Source organism: Anguilla anguilla, chromosome 10 (assembly GCF_013347855.1).
Source record: "Anguilla anguilla isolate fAngAng1 chromosome 10, fAngAng1.pri, whole genome shotgun sequence".
In the NCBI taxonomy this organism is placed as follows: domain Eukaryota; kingdom Metazoa; phylum Chordata; class Actinopteri; order Anguilliformes; family Anguillidae; genus Anguilla; species Anguilla anguilla.
The window spans coordinates 9167703-9189929 of record NC_049210.1 but is presented as its reverse complement, the minus strand read 5'-3'; the positions used below and the strand labels follow the sequence as shown (position 1 = coordinate 9189929).

General features: G+C 39.3%; 1 protein-coding gene across 2 annotated transcripts in view; it reads right to left on the bottom strand.

The window, feature by feature from the left end:
* Positions 1 to 2123, bottom strand: part of LOC118206860 (netrin receptor UNC5D-like) — a 169279-nt gene extending 167156 nt beyond the window's left edge. The window contains exon 1 of one of the 2 annotated variants that reach the window (XM_035379995.1): positions 1324 to 2123. In XM_035379995.1, coding sequence (XP_035235886.1) covers positions 1324 to 1408 — 85 coding nt within the window. In that variant the 5' untranslated portion in view covers positions 1409 to 2123. The remainder of the gene's footprint in view (positions 1 to 1323) is intronic. The other variant, XM_035379994.1, reaches the window with a different exon arrangement.
* Between the last annotated feature and the right edge of the window lie 20104 nt (positions 2124 to 22227).

Here is a 22227-nt window from a genome sequence, read left to right as displayed (position 1 = left end):
CACTACAGCATATCAAATTACTTCCAAACAACAAATATTTGCATCAAGTGATGAATTTAGCCGCTAAATCATTCACGATATTTTTATTTCAGCTCGATATTTGCCCGAGTTCACCGGTCACCTGCGCAAAGAAATCATCTCTACGCGCATTCAATGTCAGTAACAGGTCAAGCTCGCTTGAAGTCACCACGTCGGAGGAAATCCCCAAAAGATAAATGAAATTAAACTAAAGTCCTTAACTGGAATATGACTTCGTTAATGATCCACGGGACGATCACGACGCGTTTCAAACGTCCTAGCTGTTTCTTTTCTATCCTACCGCACATAGCCTAAATGCACTCCATTACTTCCATCGGTACAAAGGTGTGTTTTAAATGGTACAGTCAGTAGCCTATCACTGAAGTTGTATTCAATATACATAAAATGCGTAAAGGATTCCCAGTCAAGCGAAGTGCTCTGTTGGTTAGGCTACACGCCGTCTTTTGAAATTTGAAAATTCGTAAGGCAAGAGTTTCCAGTAAAAGGCAAACCACCCCGTCTCACTTCAGACGTATCCAGAAAGGAATACAAGGGTTTGGCCTTGCATGCAGCGAAATTAAAATGTACGCGTAGACCATGATTGCTTAACGAGTGCACAGCTCGTGCGCCTGCCTGTTGCATTTTTACATTATTTTTTTCAAAGTAAGCATACAATGAAATTATGCCACACTACCTCTCACAGTAACATCTGGCTGCGCAAACACAAAAATAATATTATATATCTGGAATATGAAAAACTGTTCAATCCCAATACGCAGAAATACCAAAGTGACACGGAAACTCCACATGCCCCGAGTAGGTTACCGCAGTAAATGAACAAAGGAACAGGCTACACTACATCGCTTTTACTGATAAACAACGGAGAATATGAGGCTAGACCACACAGACCACATATGTTCTTAGTAAACTGAGTAAACTGATAAATAAGTTCATCAATTACTAACATTATACATTCAACAATCCAACGCTGCTATGCAGTTCAACAGGACAAGCGCTAAATTATGCTGATGCATTTAAGACAACTATTATCTTACATCCCCGTAAAAAAACACATTCTTCCTCAACATACACGCACTGCAGCAACTTCTGAGAACAAACAATCAGTCAATTAAACAACAGCTTTGGGTAGGTGGCAACGTGCCGCTTTTCCTGCGTAGCTGAATTCAACGAGACAGACCGCTATCCCACTGGAAGCTCCTGTGCAGGACAAGAAATCATTTTTCATTTTATTAAAAACCCGCACGTGCGTTCGAACAACGAGACATCATTTTCTGTTCGCCCTACCTTTAGTTGTCGTGCAAGTAGTGAAGAAAACGAGGAACAAGAAGATGCCCAAACAGAAGTAGCGTCCCTTCGAAAACGGTCCCATTGCTTCTCTTTCCGTCTGCACCGAAAACGGGGAGACTTTCCCCCGTATTCAAGCTGATGCCATCGGAGGCAGCGTGACAGTAACAGGTTCCTCCGTAGTTATCTGCATGGGACTGGCTCCCTCGGTGTCTTAGATAAACCTGCCACTGAATCGAGACCAGTTAAAAATCTGTCCAGTGTAGCTAGCTCTTCGAAGCAGCATCTTGCAATTCCTAATTCTAACCTGTATTACCACCCCAATGCTACACTACTACAGACTGAAATAAATTAACCAGCGCTGCTAGCCAATGGCACACCGCGATGGGCGGGGAGGCGACAGTATCTACAGCACCAGTGACAGTTCCTAGAGCCAAGGTGTTCCGTGGAAGAAGGCGAGCCTCAGAATGATGTGTGCTTGTGTGAATACACACATATTTTATAATGGTAAAAGTGTGAAACTAATATCCTTATTTAAAATGCAATCGTCTCGACCTCCGCTGCAGATACAGCGCCGACATATAATTTCATAAGACCGTGCTGCGTGAAGATAGCGAAAATTCAGTTTTATAGTAGCCGACCATTGCTTGAGTTCACAGAGAAACAAAATGCTTTCGTTCTGTATTTTCGACGTTTGAGACTATATGCATTTGTGGAAACCATACAGCCTATAGATAAGTCGTATTACAATTGACTCTGATATTCTTAATAGAAATTTCCCCAAAGTACAAAATCGCCCCGTTGCACTTGGCGAGAGGGCAGGAGGGTGAGGAGTTGCTCTGTCGCCCGGAACTAAGATCAAGCGCTGCATATCCGCCTGGCACGCTACCTCATCTGGATACATGCTTGCGCTGCGGTTATACCAATTTAATCTCTTCCGTTCAAGAGGGGAATATGACACCCAAGGTTTAAGTATGAGAGTGCCAGTGAAACGAAATGTACATCTGACTGAGCGTTGTTTTCTGTTCCTTTTATTTGCAGTAGGCTATAATTTTCTAAAACACCTGAGTGTCAATCTTTTAATAAAGGAGTGTATGCTCATTGCTTGCTTGGAATGTTTTAAAGAATATTTAAAACGAGTTAACTGGTCGCCGATAGCCTATTTGGTTCATGTATGACTGCATAATAGCATTTGTGTTTATAAAATGATTGTCCAGGCACGAATTGCAAACATGGCCTGTTCTAATGCTCTCATTAATGAAAACATTTTAATTACAACTTTAACAACTCAAAAAGGTAGTAAGAAGCCTTGTTTCCTGTCCAAGTGTACAAAAATGTATGTTTTGCTTATACTGCCTGGAGGGAAATTGCTGTTTCCTCTCTTTTCAGTAACAAAAAAAAAGCAAGACTGCAGCCGGAATAAAAACATTGCGCTCACCAGTCTGTTTAAATGTTCCTTAATTTATGCACAGATGAATGCAGACTAAGGTAGTGGCAGACTACAGTTGCATAGCATCATGACTTCCTAACCCTTTGGGACCAGAGTTAATTCCGTTATATTTTATTTGCATCGTTCATCTTTTTTAGACATTGGCATAAAGACAATTTACGAGAAAATACGTGAATAGGGGACCATTTTAAAAATAGAATTCCCCAGGCTTTCCTTCCGACCGCGATTTCCTCTGTGGAGCCAGGTGTAGTCGGGCCTAATGGCTAGCCCAATATTGGGGTTTGGTTCTTGCCCATATACCTGTTATTTGGGGGGTGGGGGACTTAAAGAACAACGCGTTCAGGCAAAAAGTTAAGAACACGACCAGTGTGACAGAGAGGAGTTGGCCTTGCAGCAAATCTTAAATAAATAAATAAATAAACCTGAATTTAAAGTAGGCTACAGCACCACTGGGGAGCGACCCTAACTTCCACTCCGTTTAGACCCACTCAAGGGGGCGCCGGTCCAATGTTGTGTAGCCTGCCTGTGCTTTCGGGAATGCGATTGCAGTTGTGTGTCTTAATTGGTCGCACAAGTGTTTGCATTGGCACTCGCAGAAAATGAATATTCATGTAATATCCATCAAAAATGGAAATACATCCTTAAGCAAGATGAGCTGGGAAAAGCAAACGCAGCAAAATAATAGGCCCATCACGTTTGGGAGAGGATGACAGAAATGCAAGTTAAAATATATATATATATATATATTAACCGAGGGGTAATTTAAATATTATAATGTCTCACTAACTTTGCCCATGCATTTTCTAATCTCCAATGACCTGCTTGCTTTTGACAAAGTCCAATACCAGCCAGTTATTTAAGGTAATCAGCGTTGTGTAGCTGGTGAGTTACAGCGTTAGTAAACAAACCTTGGCTGGACTGTTGCTTTTTATTCGCGAGTGCCAATGCCAAAAGAAGTGTGAATGCCAGTGCGTGTGCATGTGCACGTGTCCATGCGGATATTTTCTGCGACCAGTTAAGACTCACAGGTCTGTGGTTGGGTAGAGCATCGGCCACAGGAGGAAGGATTACTATTATGCTGCAACTGCAGTGCTTTCCAGTGAATATTAGCCTCAGTATTATTCTAAGTAAATCATGTTTGCATAACCCTTTTCAACACAATTACAGACCTCGTAAAGATTAGGAGTTTTAAGTTGCATCTAGGCTGAGATCAGACTGGCACATAGGGTTAAGTACTTAACAGCATCTTCCATGCTGGAGGTGAAAAAAAAATTATTTACGCTTTAATGTCCTTTGTGCCTGGAGCAAAGTAACTGGCCATTGTCAGAAGGCTGTTCTTATAATACAATAATCTTTGACAGCATACACACGTGACCCATTAGCTTTTTGACAGATTAGTTGTGCTCTCTGTTTTGAAATGCTTGAATGAAACAGAACTGCCAGTTTAATGCTTTGGCAACCCTCTAAAACAAAGCTAATGTTACAGCCATGCCTCGGTGTCCTTAGCTTTACTGTGAAAGATTTGCAGCCCACGGCCCCCACACTGTCAGGTGCTCTGAGGTCCTGATCCTTATCAAACCCTGTGCAGTTATTTTCACAACCTCTTTTCGGGTTAGCTTATTGCTCTGGGTACAAATAGGTCAATTCATCCTTTGGGTGACTTCTGGACCACAAAAAAACCAGCCACGTCATCCTTAAGGATGGCCTGAAAACCCCGGTCTGAATCACTGTCACAGGCATACCAAAAGCTGTTGAACAGACCATAATATACGCCTCCCATAGAGATGAACGCTAATTTTTTTTATAGGCACGTGAAGGAAATCCATAAGCAAACCAGCAGTGAGTTTGTGATCACTGGGCTGCCTGAGGCCTTTGTCCATCAGAAGAGTACTGCAGATCCCCATGGAAACGTGTAACAGATGAGACAGCATCCTTTTGCATACAGATATGACACTACTGTAAGTTCAGCAATTTACAATGAGCGCCATGCGTATAAAAAGTACACAGTTCTAAAGAAAGCCTCATTTAATACAATTGGCCATCAAATGGTCTTATACCTTTGTTTTGCTGAGAGTTATTTTGAGCGGTATACTTTGCATGCTTGACTGCAAGTCAGCAATACTATATACAGAGCGCGTTAAGAGCAGTTGGGTAATCTAATGGCTTTGTTTGTTTGTTTTTGGTTATTTTTAACACAGTGCTGGGAAATAAATCCCCCCAAAACATATCATGAACAAATATATAAATACTCCCACACATGCACACACCAGACTACTCTCCACAAGGTTATTGTTAAAACATCAGTAGTTCAAGTCCACATGACCTTTCTGAAGATTTTACATTTGGCATGGAATTCAAATGTCAAAAGACAGGCTAACTTTAAAAGTAAACTTTAAAAAACTAAAATGCATTGGACAGAAGTTATGCACGCTAGGGTTTCATATATGCAGAAAATAATATTAAAGTTTAATATAATGTTAAATTCGGAAACCATTGTTTTGCTTACATAGGAACTCCAGTATCGCAAAATTACATCACAGTATACATCATGAAAAATAACGTGTTGTGCTGTTTTTATCAAATATTCAGTTTAGATGCAATATTTGAAATAAGCTGTCCGAGACAGTTAAAGTTTTATTTAGGCAAGTCTGTGTAGTTCTGTATGAACAAAGTTTTTATTCAATTTATGAAAAACAGCAATAAAATAATAAAAAACAATAAGGGCTGATGATGAAACTGGCCTTAATGACAATACGTCTGCATGACCTATGACCTTGCCTCAAAATGAAGATTCTGTCTTTGATATATTTTCCCCTGCTTAGCTTTCCATGGCATTTTTTTAAGGAGAATTATGCTCCCATTGCAGTGAGGGTAAGGATAAAAACTGAAGGACAAACAGGAGCGCAAAAGAAACATCCTGTTCAGCCTGGAATACAAGCAACTTACAAAGTACCACGGAATAAAGGTACACGGAGGTCCCTCTCTGACAGCTAAAAGCCCAGCCTGCCAATTAGGGCTGCCGCCTACAGCAGGTGCTGTTACTGTCCATCTTAAAACTTTCCTTTATGTATGTTTTTGTACCAGTACTTACATCCTGTTCTGCCGGTTGATAGTTCTTTGGCTCATTGTTTGGAACAGGTCGAGTAAAAACATTCCACTAAGAGATTTATACGGAGGGGCCTTTTGACAGGTGGATTTTTATCCAAATCTAGAAAAGTTACAGGTCAAGTATCCGGGAACAGGAGAGGGCTGGGGTAAAGGCACTCACAGTAAGCAAACCAATCAACAGGCTGATCAGATGTCTGTTTCTTAAAATATCTGAGAGATGTGGCAGTTGTGGCGGTGTCAAAAAAAAAGTACATTTGATGATTGGTTAATACGGAAAGTCTGAACATTCTAAACAGTTTGAATGAATTCGTTATACTTTTCCTGTGAATAGTAACTCACGAGAGGAAAAAATATTGACGCTTTCAGCATAGCTAATAACAACAGCTGCTCATTAATTTAAATATGTGGGTTTTAATGTATTATCATATTTAGAATACTGTATGTTCAAAACAGAAAATGATTTTTTTTTTGTATGACACCTCTTCGCAAACATATGAATTTACAAAGAATGAATGACAGCTATCAGAAAAAAAATGTCATCCTGCATTGTTTATGGTCAGGTCACAGGATACATGCCAGGTAAAACAGACTACATTAGCAGCAAAGATGGCAAAATGCTACAGATATGCGATGAAACTGCTATCTTCAGGCCAACACACAATTCACAAAATGCACCAGATGCCCCACAGAAGAACCGAACAGTTTTTTTGCCCTGAGTCACTTTCCGTAGCATTTCATTATAAAACATTAATGTACTCTGGGCTTTATAAGCGCGAGGGGTTACTTGATTGACTCCAAAAGACATCGGGGGCATAATGTACGGCATTCGCCACCCTCTTTGGTGTTTACAAGCCAGTTGTGTAATGAATGCCTGCAGTTGTTTATTACGGCAGAGCAACAAAAGGTCTTGATGCATTTGCTTTATTGTGCTAAAGGTCAGGCTATATAGCATTTGACGGCTGGAATGATGAGCGAGTTCTGAGCACTGTGGTATTAGAATCAGGCTCTCTTCCTCCTGTGATTCAGATGTTGCTATATTGGTGCGCATTTTCTTTTCTTTTTTTTATGGATGATTGCCAGGTTAGGCCCCAGGCCTTTGCCCAGAATCTTTCCTTGAACAGATTTTCACGAACTCCAAAGGACTGGGGAACTAATTTTTTCCATTCTCTCCAATGCCGCAACCGCCTTCTGGCGGTATTCTCAGGGTTATATTTAAACGGCGCGGGGCTGCGCTCCTTGGTTGATTGCCGCTTGAGCTGGAGATGACTCTGGAAGCAGTAGTAACACAAGGCACCTGATTCAAGGTGTAAACACTCGTCAAAATCTTTTTTTCGGCTCTCTGGCAGCTACTCAAGGCAGCTTCACAGCTTATCGTTAATTTAAAAGTAATAGTCTGTGATGCCATTTTAAATAATTTAGCACCTTTTTTTGTTGAGAGGTTGTAATATAATATATGAATCTGTTTGCTATGTACAGATAATCATTCAGCAAGACAAGTCAGTATAAGGATAACTGAAGTATACTCTAAAAATGTAACGTTCTTGGACGTGAATACAATTTTGAACCTCTTATCTAAATTATCATCAAAAGCTCTAGCAGTATATCACAACCTGTAGGAGATTCACTCCTCGTCATCCCTGCAGTATTCTCTGACATCTCGCAGTTCTGCCTTTGAAGTCCTTGTTGTACTGTAACCGTTATCTCAAATCAGAAGGTGCTTTATCTTCTTCAGGAAAAAAGAAGCAGTTAGCGCACACTGATCTTGCCCATACGTACTGCAGATCAATGAGATCAATGCTGACCTTTTGACAGTGCAGTCAGGACTAGGTGGGAAGGATATCTCTCTCCTACAGCCCTGCAGGAGGACAGATTCTATGCCACCACATTACATAGACCCCCAAAAGCAAAAACAGAGGTCCTCCCATTGGCAAGACCACCTCTGCCATAAATATTTGAGTCTGTAATATATGAGAAATCACAGTTCTGCAGATATATACACACAGTCCATATGTACTGATATAAAGATCATCTTTTATGTAGTACATGAGCAGTACACTATATATATTTTACTGTATTAATGCAAGCGTATGTAATCTTGCAGTATGTACAGTGTAAATGCTGATGTATTTCATGTAGAATGAAATTTCGTAATATGACCAGAGTAGTAACGGTTTAAGTGACTGCGTCGTCATCCTCTCTGTTTTGTTGTGAAGCTGATAAATGTGCAGATGTGGTCTCCTCAGACTGCGACTCTTTATTTTACTGGCAGTTGGCACGTGCGGACGGTGTGAGGGGTGCCTTTGGAGGCCTGCTGCAGTGTTATTTCTGCCCCCATCTGCTTCTCCAGCATTGAGCCTCAGAGACTGGGGGTCGCCGAGCCCTTCCTCGTAGAGCGACATGGTGCGATGACCGAGTCTGACGCTAACGTGCTATAAAGCTGCGGTTACTTCCCCACGTCGCCTATAGATTGCTGGCTCTTGGCGTGCTACAGGGATGATCTAGAGTCTCAATAAGTCCAGCCTCATTAGCACTGCAGCACTGTTAATCACGACTGCATATTTAGAATCTGGCTAACTCATGTAGCCCCTTACACTTCAGCTACACTGGATATTCAGACGCAATAATTACCTGGGATATCCAAATATCTTGACTGATCTTATCAAATATACTATAGTGTAAATCAGCCATGCTGGTATTACTAGAGGGGCCAGTAGAAGTAAGGATTATTATTATCTCACACATACTATGTGAGGTTTGAAACAGGAAGGAGACTTATCTTTTACAATTTTTTTTTTTTTTAAAACCCAATTTAAACCCAAATCATGTTTTGCATGCGACCAGCATGCTACCCGTCTGCACAATAAAAAACCATTTCAATTTGAAGCCTCTGAGCAGTGCTTTTATTGGCCCACCTTAGCTATAGGTCAACTGCACCTGAGGAAAACCAGCTGTATTTGTCAGCATACTGACTCAGGATGACAGGCCTGCCTTTCACAGTAGGGTGGCCTACAGTCAAGATGAATGAAGCGGAAGTAGATGTCCTTTTTCATATCAAACTAAATAATAAGTGAAAATGTAACAAATATTGTATTTTCCTTTTTTGTTGTTGGAAAAGTTTCTTCTGTAACAGCACATATTACATCATGTCATTCCTACATGAAAACTCATACACCCACTCAGTGACTAGCACAGCTGTCCATGGGCCATCTACTGTGTGCAGAGATGAAGATTATCTGCCACTCCTGTGCTACTGGAAGATGTGATGTTGAAGATGTGTACCTATTGTTTTCAACAGCAAGGATATAACAGGAGATACTGCTAGCGCTACATATACTCGGAGAGTCTCTGTAAGTTAAGAATTGAAGGAGAGGTAGTGGGCGAGAGAGGAGAGTTATGGTGCAGTAATGAGGAAAATAGGATGTGTGTGTGAGCAGAACATATTGGCGGGTGTTATTTTATATAGCTAGCCTTCAAGTCAGTTGATAGCTGTGCGTTAAAGCAGTGTCCATACATTTGTCCCAGGAATAGAAGTGTGAGGCTGAATGCTTGTGTCAGCTGGTTGCTTTAAAACACCTGACCGTGTTACAGAACAACTGCAGGAAGGGACAATGTGCCCACAGTCTTACAATGCCCTTCAGATGGGGAACACACTCGGTGGCCTTGCCATGTCCAATGGTGCGCTATACACAGTTCCTCTGGGAACCGTATCAGAGAACTCCAGCCATCAGAATCATAGCACTAAGTTTAACATTGCCTGTGTCTAAATAAGTGCAGGGGGATGGCATCGGGTTCCCCGTGCTAGGAAAAGCCAAGAAATGCCTGCAGAAGCAGAAGAGGGGGCCAGCGGGTGAGAACTCTGTTAGAGCGATAAGCACAGCAGCAGGTAATGTGGGTGAGTGCAGATGCCTTTAGTAGATCTGTTCACTGTTAAACATGCACAGATGCAAATGAGACCTAGTTACATTCACGATGACCTGCAATAACAAAGTAAGTGTTGTCCAGAATTTCTCCTGTCTGCCAAAAAAATCCATCTTTAAAGTAGAATTTCTCTTTGAGGGGGTCCTGTATTTCAAAATTGTAGTTGGTGCAGTCAAAGGTTTTACTTCACTGTTATGATAGATTATGATTATTGGGTTATGATTCACCATCTCACTGACTCATACATTTGCTCTCGTTGCAGTGGTTCCAGAATATATGGCGCTGTCCAAAAAGCCTTGCTTTAGACGGCATAAGCTGCAGGGCTGAAATATAATAATGATCACATTTGAGATCACAGATGCCATTGTTGCCTTTGTCAGCACTTTTTTTTTGTACCTAAAACTTGACTCTTGAATTTCTGCCAGATAGCTGACCTTTCTTTCAACTGACAAACACTAAATTTCCGGAACAACTATCAGCTAGCAAAACAATACCCAACAGTCGGATATGGAGAAAGTGGTGAGGAGACTTTGCAGGCTTTTGTTGTTCTGAGCCCTCTTTAATTGGATGGCAGATGCTGCTGTGATGGGGGAGGACAAGCCACATTATGGCATTTATGTTAATATATATTATAACAATATTTAAGTGTTGATCTGCACCATAAATACACCAATACAAAAATGCACAAAATGAAAAAAGTACTGTTTATCTGATTTAAAGGCATATGGTCCTCATTAGCCAGTCTATTATATGGCTAGTGAAGGTGCTAAAAAAACAAGAAATATATTCTGTAAATGTACAATGATGCTTGGATTTCCTCTACACCACATTATTATTTAAAGGTCTGCTGATCCAAAGCTATCTTTAAATGATAAAGAATAAAACCCAAATTGCACAGGAAATGGAATGGTCCTCATTCTTGTCTCAAAATAACCTTAAAATGAACCGATTCCAAATAAAATCGTCCATGAGTTCTTTGCAGCATTGCGGCAATTCATTTGTCTTTTGTCACCCTGCAACTCAGTGAGTTTATTGCTGTGTTCCTTCTTTATATTACTTCATCTTATTATGCAGTTTGCAATTTTCCAACCGTATCTCAATTTCCTCTTGCTCTGCACAGTGCTTTAACCTATAAAACTGTTACATTTTACACTGACTATCCTCATATAAGCCTGACCTATAAAGTAAAGCAAAAGTTGAATTACGCTGAAAATCTCATATTTTATCCGATTACTGTTTAAACTACAATTTGTCTTCTTGTCGCAATAGGCCTGAAAAAGTTTGTCATACTGGGCCTAAAAGTTTCATCTTTCAGAGTGGAGGCGATAAAACGGGAGATTTTTTCTTCTGTAAAATGGTACAGATTATGCCTACCATTTCTGAGGCCGTGCAAGCCTGTTTGTACAAAGTAGTAGGTGTGATGTCATGTGAGGTCTGAAAGGAGGACAGAGGGTTGGGTGCAGTCAACTTTTTGTATTAGCTCCCAAAGTGAGGGAGGCCTACAGGACCATGGACAGCGACACTCCACATACAGGCTTACACACCAAGCAAGGGCTATCAACAGCCAGTTCATGTGGCTCATTGTCAGGTCTGATAAATTGAATCAGAACCTGCTTTGGCCTTTTAGGGGGTTAATGGTTGGGGGACGAAAGAGATGCGTGAAATTTGTAACTCCATGCCCTCGATTTATAACTCAGAATCTTTTGTACTGAAATCAGTTTTTTTCTTTCAGTTTTCTGCTTGTTTTTCTTCACCTAAAAACCATGAAACTGATGACCTGACTCAGCACCATGTCTCACAAGGGTAAACAGTTCAATCTTATTTCTGAAAAGTGTAGCAAATACAATTGAAATGCATGATGAATTGCAAAGTATAAGCATGTATTGACAAACCACTTTCTCACAAATTCGCTCCAGCTCTGTTGTTCCAAGGATTTTTTAAATATATAAACACTGTGCACATTACATTTTCTATTGGGACTGAGATGGCCTTTGAGATTCTTTAAATAAAGTAGCCAACACTGGAGCACAAACTGAGCCTAGCTCAAGCCGCAGCACCAGCAGAGATCCCTTCGAAATCTCCTTGATCCACCTTGCAGTTAGGGGCACTGAGGCATGAAGAACTTTTATATGGAGAGAAGCCGAACAAGAAAAGGAAATCATTACCAAACAGATGGAAGTCAGTTTTTTTGTGGATATAGGAGGTGCGGTTCTCCTCTGACTGCATGGCCATAACATACAAATGTCACTAATATTTAATAGCCTTTAAGTAGTCTGGGTGGCACCCGTATAACCCTTGCCAGGTATGTCACAGGAAGCATCTTTATTCCATTTCCTCAGTATTGAATTCTAAAGAGATTCACACGCTTGTTCTTTTCTGGGTAAGAGAATTTCTCACAGGCTACCTCGGCTCACCCCACCTAGCCGCAGCGTGGCTTAACTGACAGAGAGGAGGCGCGGAGCGTCTGCCCGCTGACAGTGCCTCTGCCCTAAATCCTACCAAAGTAGAGAGCCAATGAAGCTGAGAATGACTGCAAACAGGGTGCTTTAGGGCAAGTGGTAACTCAGCGGTGGCAAGGAGGGACTGCGCCGTGGAGCGATTACAGGAAGCAGAGCAGTCTAAGGAACGCCGGTCCTTTGGCTCCTGGGACCTGTTGCTGATCCACCTGGGAAAATGGCAGCTGAGCACTGGAGCAATTATCTCCCCTTTGAAACCTTAAACAGTACTCTTGCATTTCCCCACCTTTTCTAATTGGAAAACGTTGGTTCCAGTTACTTATTTTGGCAAGCAGAAAAGGAACAGCGCTGGTCCTTAACCGGCAGCATGCAACATGTCAAAAGACATTGGAAAGCCATTGATTCTTGTTACGACAAGCTAAATCTGGATGAATTTTCCCAGTCGAAACCAGATCAAGTGTTCTTGCCTGGATTTTAACTACTGGTGTTCAATCTGCGAGGTGCTGTGGGTGAACTGGTGCATTAGTCTTCTTTAGAGAAGGACAGTTTCATTGCAGCCTTTTTATTTTTAAAAAAAAGAGAAAATCATTCATCATAATCCTGAGCTATGCTTTGACTACATCCAAGGAGAGGAGGCTGTCTGATTAATACAGCAGGCATCTGGACTTTGTGTTTGTTCTGTCCTTTCAAGCTAATGTCTCGGATGGATAGCATGCTAATTCATAGGCAGATCGTAATGGCGATCTGAATTCAATGCCAAAGCACTTCACTGTCTTTCTATGCTCTGAATAAGTACAAGTACGGTACAAGGTGATTCACAGAGGCATGCAAAAGCTGAGGGCCAGTGATGATTTCCAGAGAGACTTAAAGGTGTACTCAACAGTATTGGCTAAGAAAATAAAAAGGATAGAAACTGACCCACAACACTTGGGTTCAGAAACATAGCTCTTCAGATTGTGTAATCTTTTCTGCAACTTAGCCCTGCAGCAGAGCATCTCTGAACGAAAAAGGAACCGTAGCACGTAGAGCCTAATTAAGCACATTACATTTTACGAGCGATTTTTTTCTCTCCCTCGGAACAATAAAAGATTATGTTTCCTTCACTCGCCGGTGCGCACGCTTATGTGCACGCACGTTGGTCATTTTCAAACATGCAGGAAAGATTCTTAAGGTCTGTACTGCAAGCAGTGTGTCCATTCCGACGTAAATCACTTGACCGGACAATAGCATAGCCTAACTCCATATGTAGGTTCATGCACAGTTTAACTGTTTAGTATTATTTGAAAGTTTAATTAGTACTAGCAGTAGAAAAAATTCACAGTATTATGTAAACATTTTCATATATCGAGCTTACATTTGAATACTGAAGCAAAATAATTTTGTCTGAATAAAAACTGTTTTAATACAATATCAAATTAGCCATTGCCAGCTGCACTTAGATCACCAGCTAAATTTTATATTGGCCTGTTATACATTAATATTAAAAAAGAACTCCCCTTTGAAATGTAGACCCCAGTATCCATACAAAGCAGTACAAATCACTTTAACATGTAAATAAATGCAAGACTCTTTGAGAAGTGTACATTGTGAACTAGTTCCACAGAGAGTAGGAAAAAAAACACAAATCTGTTTCATAATTAGCATGTAAGCTTCGGCTTGAGCTTCCAGTTCCAGTTTTTCATGTAGAATCAAGTCCCCAGCACTTATTATTTTTAAAGCATGTGACTATATTTATTTATTTATTTATCTGACAGGGACAATACACATTGATCAACATCACTATTATGTGATGTGAATGTACCAGATTTACCTAGATCGCTAATTTCCATCTGTTGTCCCTGGGCAGGCTGATGTTAACATCATTTCATATCATGTGTTCTTTTATTTATTTATTTATTTATTTATTATTTCTAAATGTTGTTTTTTATTATTTCCAAAGCTTGAAACTGACTCTGCTGTCAGGCTTTAACCGGATTAGCGACGAAAGCAACTCATGAGCTTAGTTCCACACCCAGTGGTCAGAGCGCAGACTATGATGAGATATTTAATTGGTTGTATTTCCTTCCAGGAAAATGCAATTAAATCCTCAGTCTGTGATAACTTCTCTGTCATCCCCATCCACCACCCATCCGTTATCTCTTCCTCCCCAGAAGGAACACAAATACACATTTCACTGATGTCTTGCTTTGAGTATGCTATGTTTTTTTGGGCTCCTGTCCCAACACTTTGATGGGATGAGGAAGCTTTTTAGCTGTCATGTATTGACGTAATAAAACAACAGGGGCCTTAACTTTTAGGCATGCAGTACATTGCCCCTATCAGAGGAATTTTAGATTTCTGCTGGTAAAAATGTTTACAAATAAAAGTAATTGGTGTGTATATATAGTATATAATCCCTTGTAGGATAAGACTCCAAGATGAGATTGCCTGTAAAACAATGGTTATATTCCAATAGGTATAATACTAAATACAGCAGTAGAATATATACATAGCTTGTAACATTTGTATTCCAACCAGTAAAGACAACACATAATAACGGCATTCATTTTGGATTCACATCATCCTCATTGCATGGAAATAAAAATCCTCATCACCTTCATTTTCACCTCCTGAACCATCATCTTCATCAATAGAATGAAGTATGGCTTGAAGTGCCCCTCCTAATGATACCATTTTTTGAAGGCATGTTTCTGAAGTATTACACTCCAGTACAGCATCCCCTTCTCTGAGTGTGTTCTCAACAGATACTACTGCTGGTGACAAAACTGCCAAAAAATGTATGCATGCTTTTTGAACACAGCTCTGGATTTACTGTGGGTCAATTTGGCATAGCTGAGAATCACAAGTCTCCACTGCATAACAGAAAAAAAGAAAATGATCCTACATTCAGAAACAAGAGAGTTATTTGATGGGGATTAAAGTTTAGAGTTTATCAAAATCTACAACTCACAACCAGATTAAAATGAAGAAAGTTACAATTATTCAACATCTAATCTAAAGACAAAGTTCAGCTACCTTAAACAACAAATGTAACAAACATGGAGAGGTCACATTCGCAAAGGAATGTAAGAAAATACAAAATAGCATCTTTTTTCTCTAGTCCCAAGAAAACCAAGATCAAAGTTAGAAAACCAGAAGGCTATTCCAAAAATCCCCGAATAAAAATCTAAAAATGGTGAAATCAGCTGTGAGACCAAGAATGTCAGACCCTGCACACACCAAACACCAATAAATACCAGGGCAAGGTTCAGATTCCCCAGATGCCAACAGCAGAAGTCAACCCCTGATGTCCACTGCAACAGATGTTAACTGGCTGATGATAACCTCCCAAAAGTTGTCAATTAAAAGTAAAAGAACGACCTACATTTTATGTAGTTGCAAGGGGGGCACCCACTTTTTTCCTGGCCCATGCATACTTAACGAATGATCAGGGGAAGATGGTTGGGTGGAAGGGTGGAGGTGGGGTAGAGGGGTCAGACACGGACTGGCTTATCTTAAAGCTGACAAATTTAAGTATTAAAGTTGGAAGCAGGGCTAAACATTCTGATATTATTATCAAGAGATTCATGGTTTTAATATCTTTCTAACACGACCAAACATTAATATGTCGGGAGGTAATCCAGCTCAGGTATTGGACACATCTACAAAAATGGAAGTTTACGTCTGCTTCTCAAAACAGAGGGGACAGCCAGTAATAATCTCCACTTTCAGGCAAAATACTTTCCATGTAACAAAAACAAAATGACTCCATGGTAGTTTTCACTCAAAACTGGAACTGCTTCTAAAAATGTAAAATCCTACTGACATGCATTAACAATCATTGTCTATTTTCAATGAATGATTTCAATTAAATGTCACAGATTGCATGCAAAATCAAAATCAGAATAATCGTGATCCTTGTGGCATTCTGTGGCCACACTGGGTCTCTGACCCCCAAATAGTTTGGATGTTCTCTGTTTCTCCAGAAAGCAATAAAACTTTTGAGAAGAGAACTCCAGGGTACCCAGGTTCATGTACAGAGATAAGACCTGCAGTCTGACTTTTAATTGCCCCAAGGATGTTTCCTTTAGTGTTTGTGGAGGGGAGAACAGGGACAGAGAGAGAGAGCATTGCTACAATCAAGCAGAGCGAGCTACTCAGTCACAATGTGGGCTATGAGCAAGTTTACCAGATCGAATTAAACTGTCTCTCTCTCAAAGGTGATGATTTAAAAACTAGATATCCAACAGAAAACTGCACAATTCTCCTTGATGTAATTTGAATTGACAATAAATGATAGATTTAATTGAGTAGAGAGAAGGAGAATGTCACTCATCCTAGTTTTAGCTAAATTGACATTTTTGGCATATAAATGTCTTCTACAGCAGATGGGCAAAGTTACAAGTGCTATGTGTAATATAATGCACGTGATAGGGACATGGTTTGATGTATATACAAGTCAAATATGAAAACTATTACTTCAGAAATAAGGTTTATTATGATGTTATATGTACAGGACATGTCCTTGGGATAATAAAGATTTATCTACACAGATACATGAAAAAGGGGGTAACAAATGTATGAAAATGTAAGGCTCAAATTATAAATGCGATATAGCTCCATATATCATCATTATAGACAGAATTGTTTTTGTCTAAGAACAGTTTTTCTCAAACTTTGTTCAGCCGCACCAAAATCTAGTTTGTATTTTAATAACTGTCTGGCCCCATTGTAAATATAGCACTTAATGCACACCATGTACCTTTATATAAATTATTCATAAATTATATCAATAATGTTTCATGAAACATTTCTTAAAGTATTGCCCTTGGATAACCAAGAACTTACTTCTTGATATTGCAATCCATACTTATTCCAGTAAAAGTCATTTTCAATGTATATATTCTTATATTTTGAATTGAAATGACCTAAATTTGACCTGATTTTGCAATAAAAGATAATAAAGTAAAGATGCTTCAAAAAAGGCTAAAATAAGACAAATAAATAAAATGAAAATAAATTGAGAGGATGTCACAATAACAGACTAAAGCTAGGATAAAATCTCCAAATATAGTCTATCCCTACATTTTCACATGAAAATTGCAGTTACTGCCAAACTTGTAAAACACAAAAAGGTTGTGTACAAAAACAAATCCATAATTCAATGGACTAATCAACATGCTGGCTTGAATAAATCTTGGATGAAAACCCAGATAAAAATTGAAGTGAAGTGAAAATCAGGGTGAAGAGTTGCAACAATAAATTGTGAACTAGACAGGGTTATTTTTCCCACTGCGGAAAAAAAGGGGTAAACTGGTACTTTTGCGCCTACGTATAATCCATTTCAAACAGAGCGTTCATTGCTAATGCTGTCCTTACTCTTTTTGGATTCCCAAGACAATCTGGCAACACAGCGTGCGGTCTCCAGATTGGAGAGTCTGTTTCAGAATAATCAGCCTATGCACTTCACACAGATGCAAAAGACTGCTTCATTTGCATGTGTGGGAAGGATGGTGGTGGGCATATTTTAAATATGTATCATTTTAGGATGGATACATTCTTGTCTTTTTGTGCGTTCTCACCTGTGGGTTCTGAAAGATAATCTAGAAACAAATGACTGTTTAAATGCTGCTTTGTAGTCAAGACCAGTCACCGTTGTTTTTCATACAAAAGACTTCAGATGATCTCCATCAGTCTATGGTTAGATTGTCTCTCCACTCCACGCCATGAAAGAGAAGTGTTTCATGATAATTAAGCAACAATTAGATGTATTTCGACTGTTGTGCAGAAATTTTTTACAAGTTTTATATAATTTCTTCCTGCCAGGATTTTAATTACTACATCCACTAAATACAATTAAATTGCATTTCCCAATTAATACACATTGCTGACAGCTGCTATAATCAGTTCAGCCTTTTCGTAGTCCTCTCAGTCAGTCCTCCTGATTGTTAACTTTTTCTAGCAACGTGATTGACACAAACTCTTTAATAGAACTTCCACTGATTTGTATATCATTTGTCCAATGCATCAGTGATGGGTGTCAAAAAGTACCACAGAATGAAAGACTTTTCGTGAAAATACACTGAGCAGTTATTAAAAATCTATATTTTTCTATAATTTTTTTTCTCTAATAAAATATGCTCTCACATCAACTTATGTGATCTCAATGGATTTGACAAAACAAACACAAATCAGTTCTCCCATTATTATTTATGCATTTCACTGTCATAGCAAGAACTGAACATAAATTTTGATTGAATATAATTTTGATACATTTTCAATTAACACAACACAAACAAAATACATCCCAATCTTGTTTTTAAAAATGAATATTCATAAATGGATAAATTGCAGTATTCACCATAATCAGTGACTAAACCCTTTTGCAAAGACCAGATGACAGCGAGTATCACACTCTGTCAGGGAATAGAATGTATTTGCTTGAATTGAATGCAGTCTTTCTGAGCTGTCATGTCAGAAAAATAGTAACAGCAAACTTAAGATAAAACTCATATCACACACACAACCACACATACAGAGAGAGAGAGAGAGAGATCCTTGAAGTGGACTGATAGATGTCTCACTTGTATACAATGTTCAGAAGGTGTGGGTCATCTACCACAATGGCAGTTTTGGTGCTATTGCCCAGTATGTGATCATTGAGAATGCAATACATTTCACAAGAAAAGTGATGGACGTTCCTGTGGTTTAGGACCAGAAAACTGTAACTGAATAAGTGTCTAGACCTTGATCCTCATTGCACATTTGCTTTTACCTTGAACGTTTCTTCAGTATGATAACCTCCAAATATCACCTTTCTCTGATTTAAAATTCAGATATGACCCTATTACCACTGCTGGGACATTTAGCCATGGCCTGACTGTTGCAAATACTTATTTTAAGCCTGGCAAAATGCTAGCTTTTTGCCATGCCACACATAATCTAAACATAGGAAATCGATAACATTTCACAGACAGTGCAGTAACAGTGTGAATAAGCAAGATTAATCACAGTGTGATGTGTAGCCTCCCTCGCTGACACGCAACTGCAGGAAGAAAGAGTCATTTAAACAGCCCACATCAAGTGGCGCCGGATTGATAAGATGTCAGCCACAACTGGCAGCGTTAAGTGACTGCATCATTCGTCTCATCGCTAAAGTCTGCAGTGACTGGAAGCAGAGGAAGAGTGAGAACAATTAATTTTGTCTTTATCAAGCAGCCTTCAAGTTGGCGTGGGAGGTTCTTCTCGTCAAATGAGCTAATTAATACTTTGCTGGTTTTTCTTGAGAGAATGAGTTCTCAGGGTGAGGTCACCAAGGGATGATGAGGAGAGATTGGCGTGACATATGATCTGGAATTGTCAGCAATGGTCCCTAAATGTTACAGAGTCGGTCTTTTCAGCGGTTTGAGGTCAAAAAGTGAACAAGTAAACTTAGTTAAAATACCATTTTGTTATCCTTTTGCACCTCATGGAGGACAGCTAAAGATGTTTGCAATTTAAGAGACCTTTTCTAGTTTTAAAACTGATTAAGGCCTACATGCAAATCTGGTTGAACTAGATAGTAGCTGTTTCACAGGAGAATTCTACACATATTAAAAGTCTTGTACACATTGTACACATTCTGTACACATTTAAAGAATTTTAAATTAAAAATTTGTTCTGGGCCAATCACATGAGACACATTTCAACTCATTTTTTTCCCCAATGTGTTAACTATGCGCAGAATGCACCGCATACATAATGAATATATTCATTCTCCAGACTGCAAGTAAGTCCATAATGCTCTATTCCATTTTTTTCCAGATCAAAGATACCAACTCACCATAAAACATGGTTGGAGACAGATTTGAAAATCTGATCCTATTTCAGGAGTGCCTCAGCCTAAACTCACTTGACAGTAAAAATAGGTCAAAGAAAACAAGGGAACAAATGATCCATCAGCTGTGTGAACTGCGGGAAGCACACAACAAGCAAAAATGAAACTCAGAAAGTTAATGCGCAGTGAAAAAAAAACGAACGCTGGTGTCTTTCCACATTTCCTCAAGAGCTGTTTTTTTTCCTCTGCAGCATCCCATTTCAATAACACTGAGGCATGCCTGAACAGAAGGACGGTAATGACTCACTTTCAGACACTTTTCTTTTTTCTTCCAAATATGGAAATAGTACGTTTTGCATCTCCAGTCACCACTGTGCCATTCGCACCCGTGAAAGTTATACAGGCCACAGGAGTGTTGGCACCAATCAGAGAACAGACATGTCTTTCATTGGCTGATTTATTGAATTAAAATGGTCATTATATTAGAATGGTCCTTCAAACGACTACATGGTAGATTGCATACATGGTATACTTCATAAGCACTATGTAGACATTCATAAACGCGTATGTCAGTAACGTCAAATAGGCATATGTTGTGTGTCACTGTGTATATACAGTATAAGGAAACTGTAGAACATTTCAGCCATCTTGGTTACTCTGGACGGCTTAAAAAATAAATGATTCCATTTGTTGGGCTGCTGTGCAGACAATGAATCACCCCTAAGCCTCTTAATGTGAAGACTGCAGATTTTTGTCTTTGTTTGGCTGTCTCCAATACCCCCCTGTCACCGCACCGTTCTATGTGAAACGTCAGACCACCGACCACAATTTAGCAAGGGTTTTATTGCTCCACTTCAGACTCCATTAAAACATGCTATTGGCAAGGCAGGTTTAAATACACCATTTTAAAAGCTTTTCGGCTGAATGTACCTCAAGCAGCATTGTTGTGTACTGCTTTGAAAAAAACAAAGGTTTTGTTGATAGGCACTGCTTTCCACAGAAATACTCTTGGCACTTAAAGGGCAAGTTTTTTTTCAAATGTTCTGAGATAAGGCAAGCATGACCAAAGTCAGATGGAACTTCACAATCGAAAGGGGAACATACATGTGGTCTTCTTCTGGATTAATTCTGAATAGTGAATAAGGCATATATACGTTTCATTGTCAAATGCATAGCGCCTATACTGCAGCATATCATTCTACAACTAATAAGTAATTCATAATTAAAGAGACATTAACACTTAACATGACTGTTAAATGAGATGTTTTGGTGTACTGAATTTATTGTAAATGTGTTGTGTGTGCAGAACATAATGTAATGCTTGTGTTATGCTTGTGGGTGCATCAAGAATGCTTCACGCAGTCAGGGATAGTCATGACCATATAGTCATAATGCAACTCAGATGTGACTAAACCAGATATTGTATCTCTGTGAATAAAAATATACTAAAACAATAAAGAGGAAACATACAGTCTTACCATGTGTATTATTGGGCTTATTTTCATCCACACCATGACAACAAAAAATAGCTGTCAAGATGTAGAGCAGCTATGCTTCGGATGGCTATAGGACCTAGTCCTGAGAAGTATGTTATTATCAATGGCCCTGCTCCCATGTGCAATGGGGTTCATTCAACCATTAACTGTAAAATTATAGGTAATTTGTGTATATCTTTCATGGATCAGCACTGTTTGTGTGTGTGTGTGCATGGGCGAGCATGTGTGTGTGTGTCTGGAGAGAGAAAGAGCACAGAGAGTGCTTGAACTTTAATAAGCTGAGTACCTTCAAAAGCTGAGGGACTGGAAAATGATTCAAGAATCAGATGGTTTTTTTTTACTCTGGGCTGAGATGGCTCCATGACCATTATGGCTGGGTGAGAATGACCACTTTATTCTGACACTAGTTATCTTGCAAAGCTATTTATTTAAAAACTTTTACATTCCATTAAGACTCATGACCATATTTTTAATGAAAATTCACCAAACTCCTGTTAGAAACTGATTTTAATTTGAATTATACACCATAATGTTTAATTAAATTCACTGCTTCTGAAATTCTGCTTAAATCCTCACTCTGACCCATTTTACTTTAATTCTCTCACAAACTTTTCTGAAACATTTCGAGCTTTAATTAGAATACACCGTATTCGGAAATCAAATGGTACTGGGTGAGGCTGG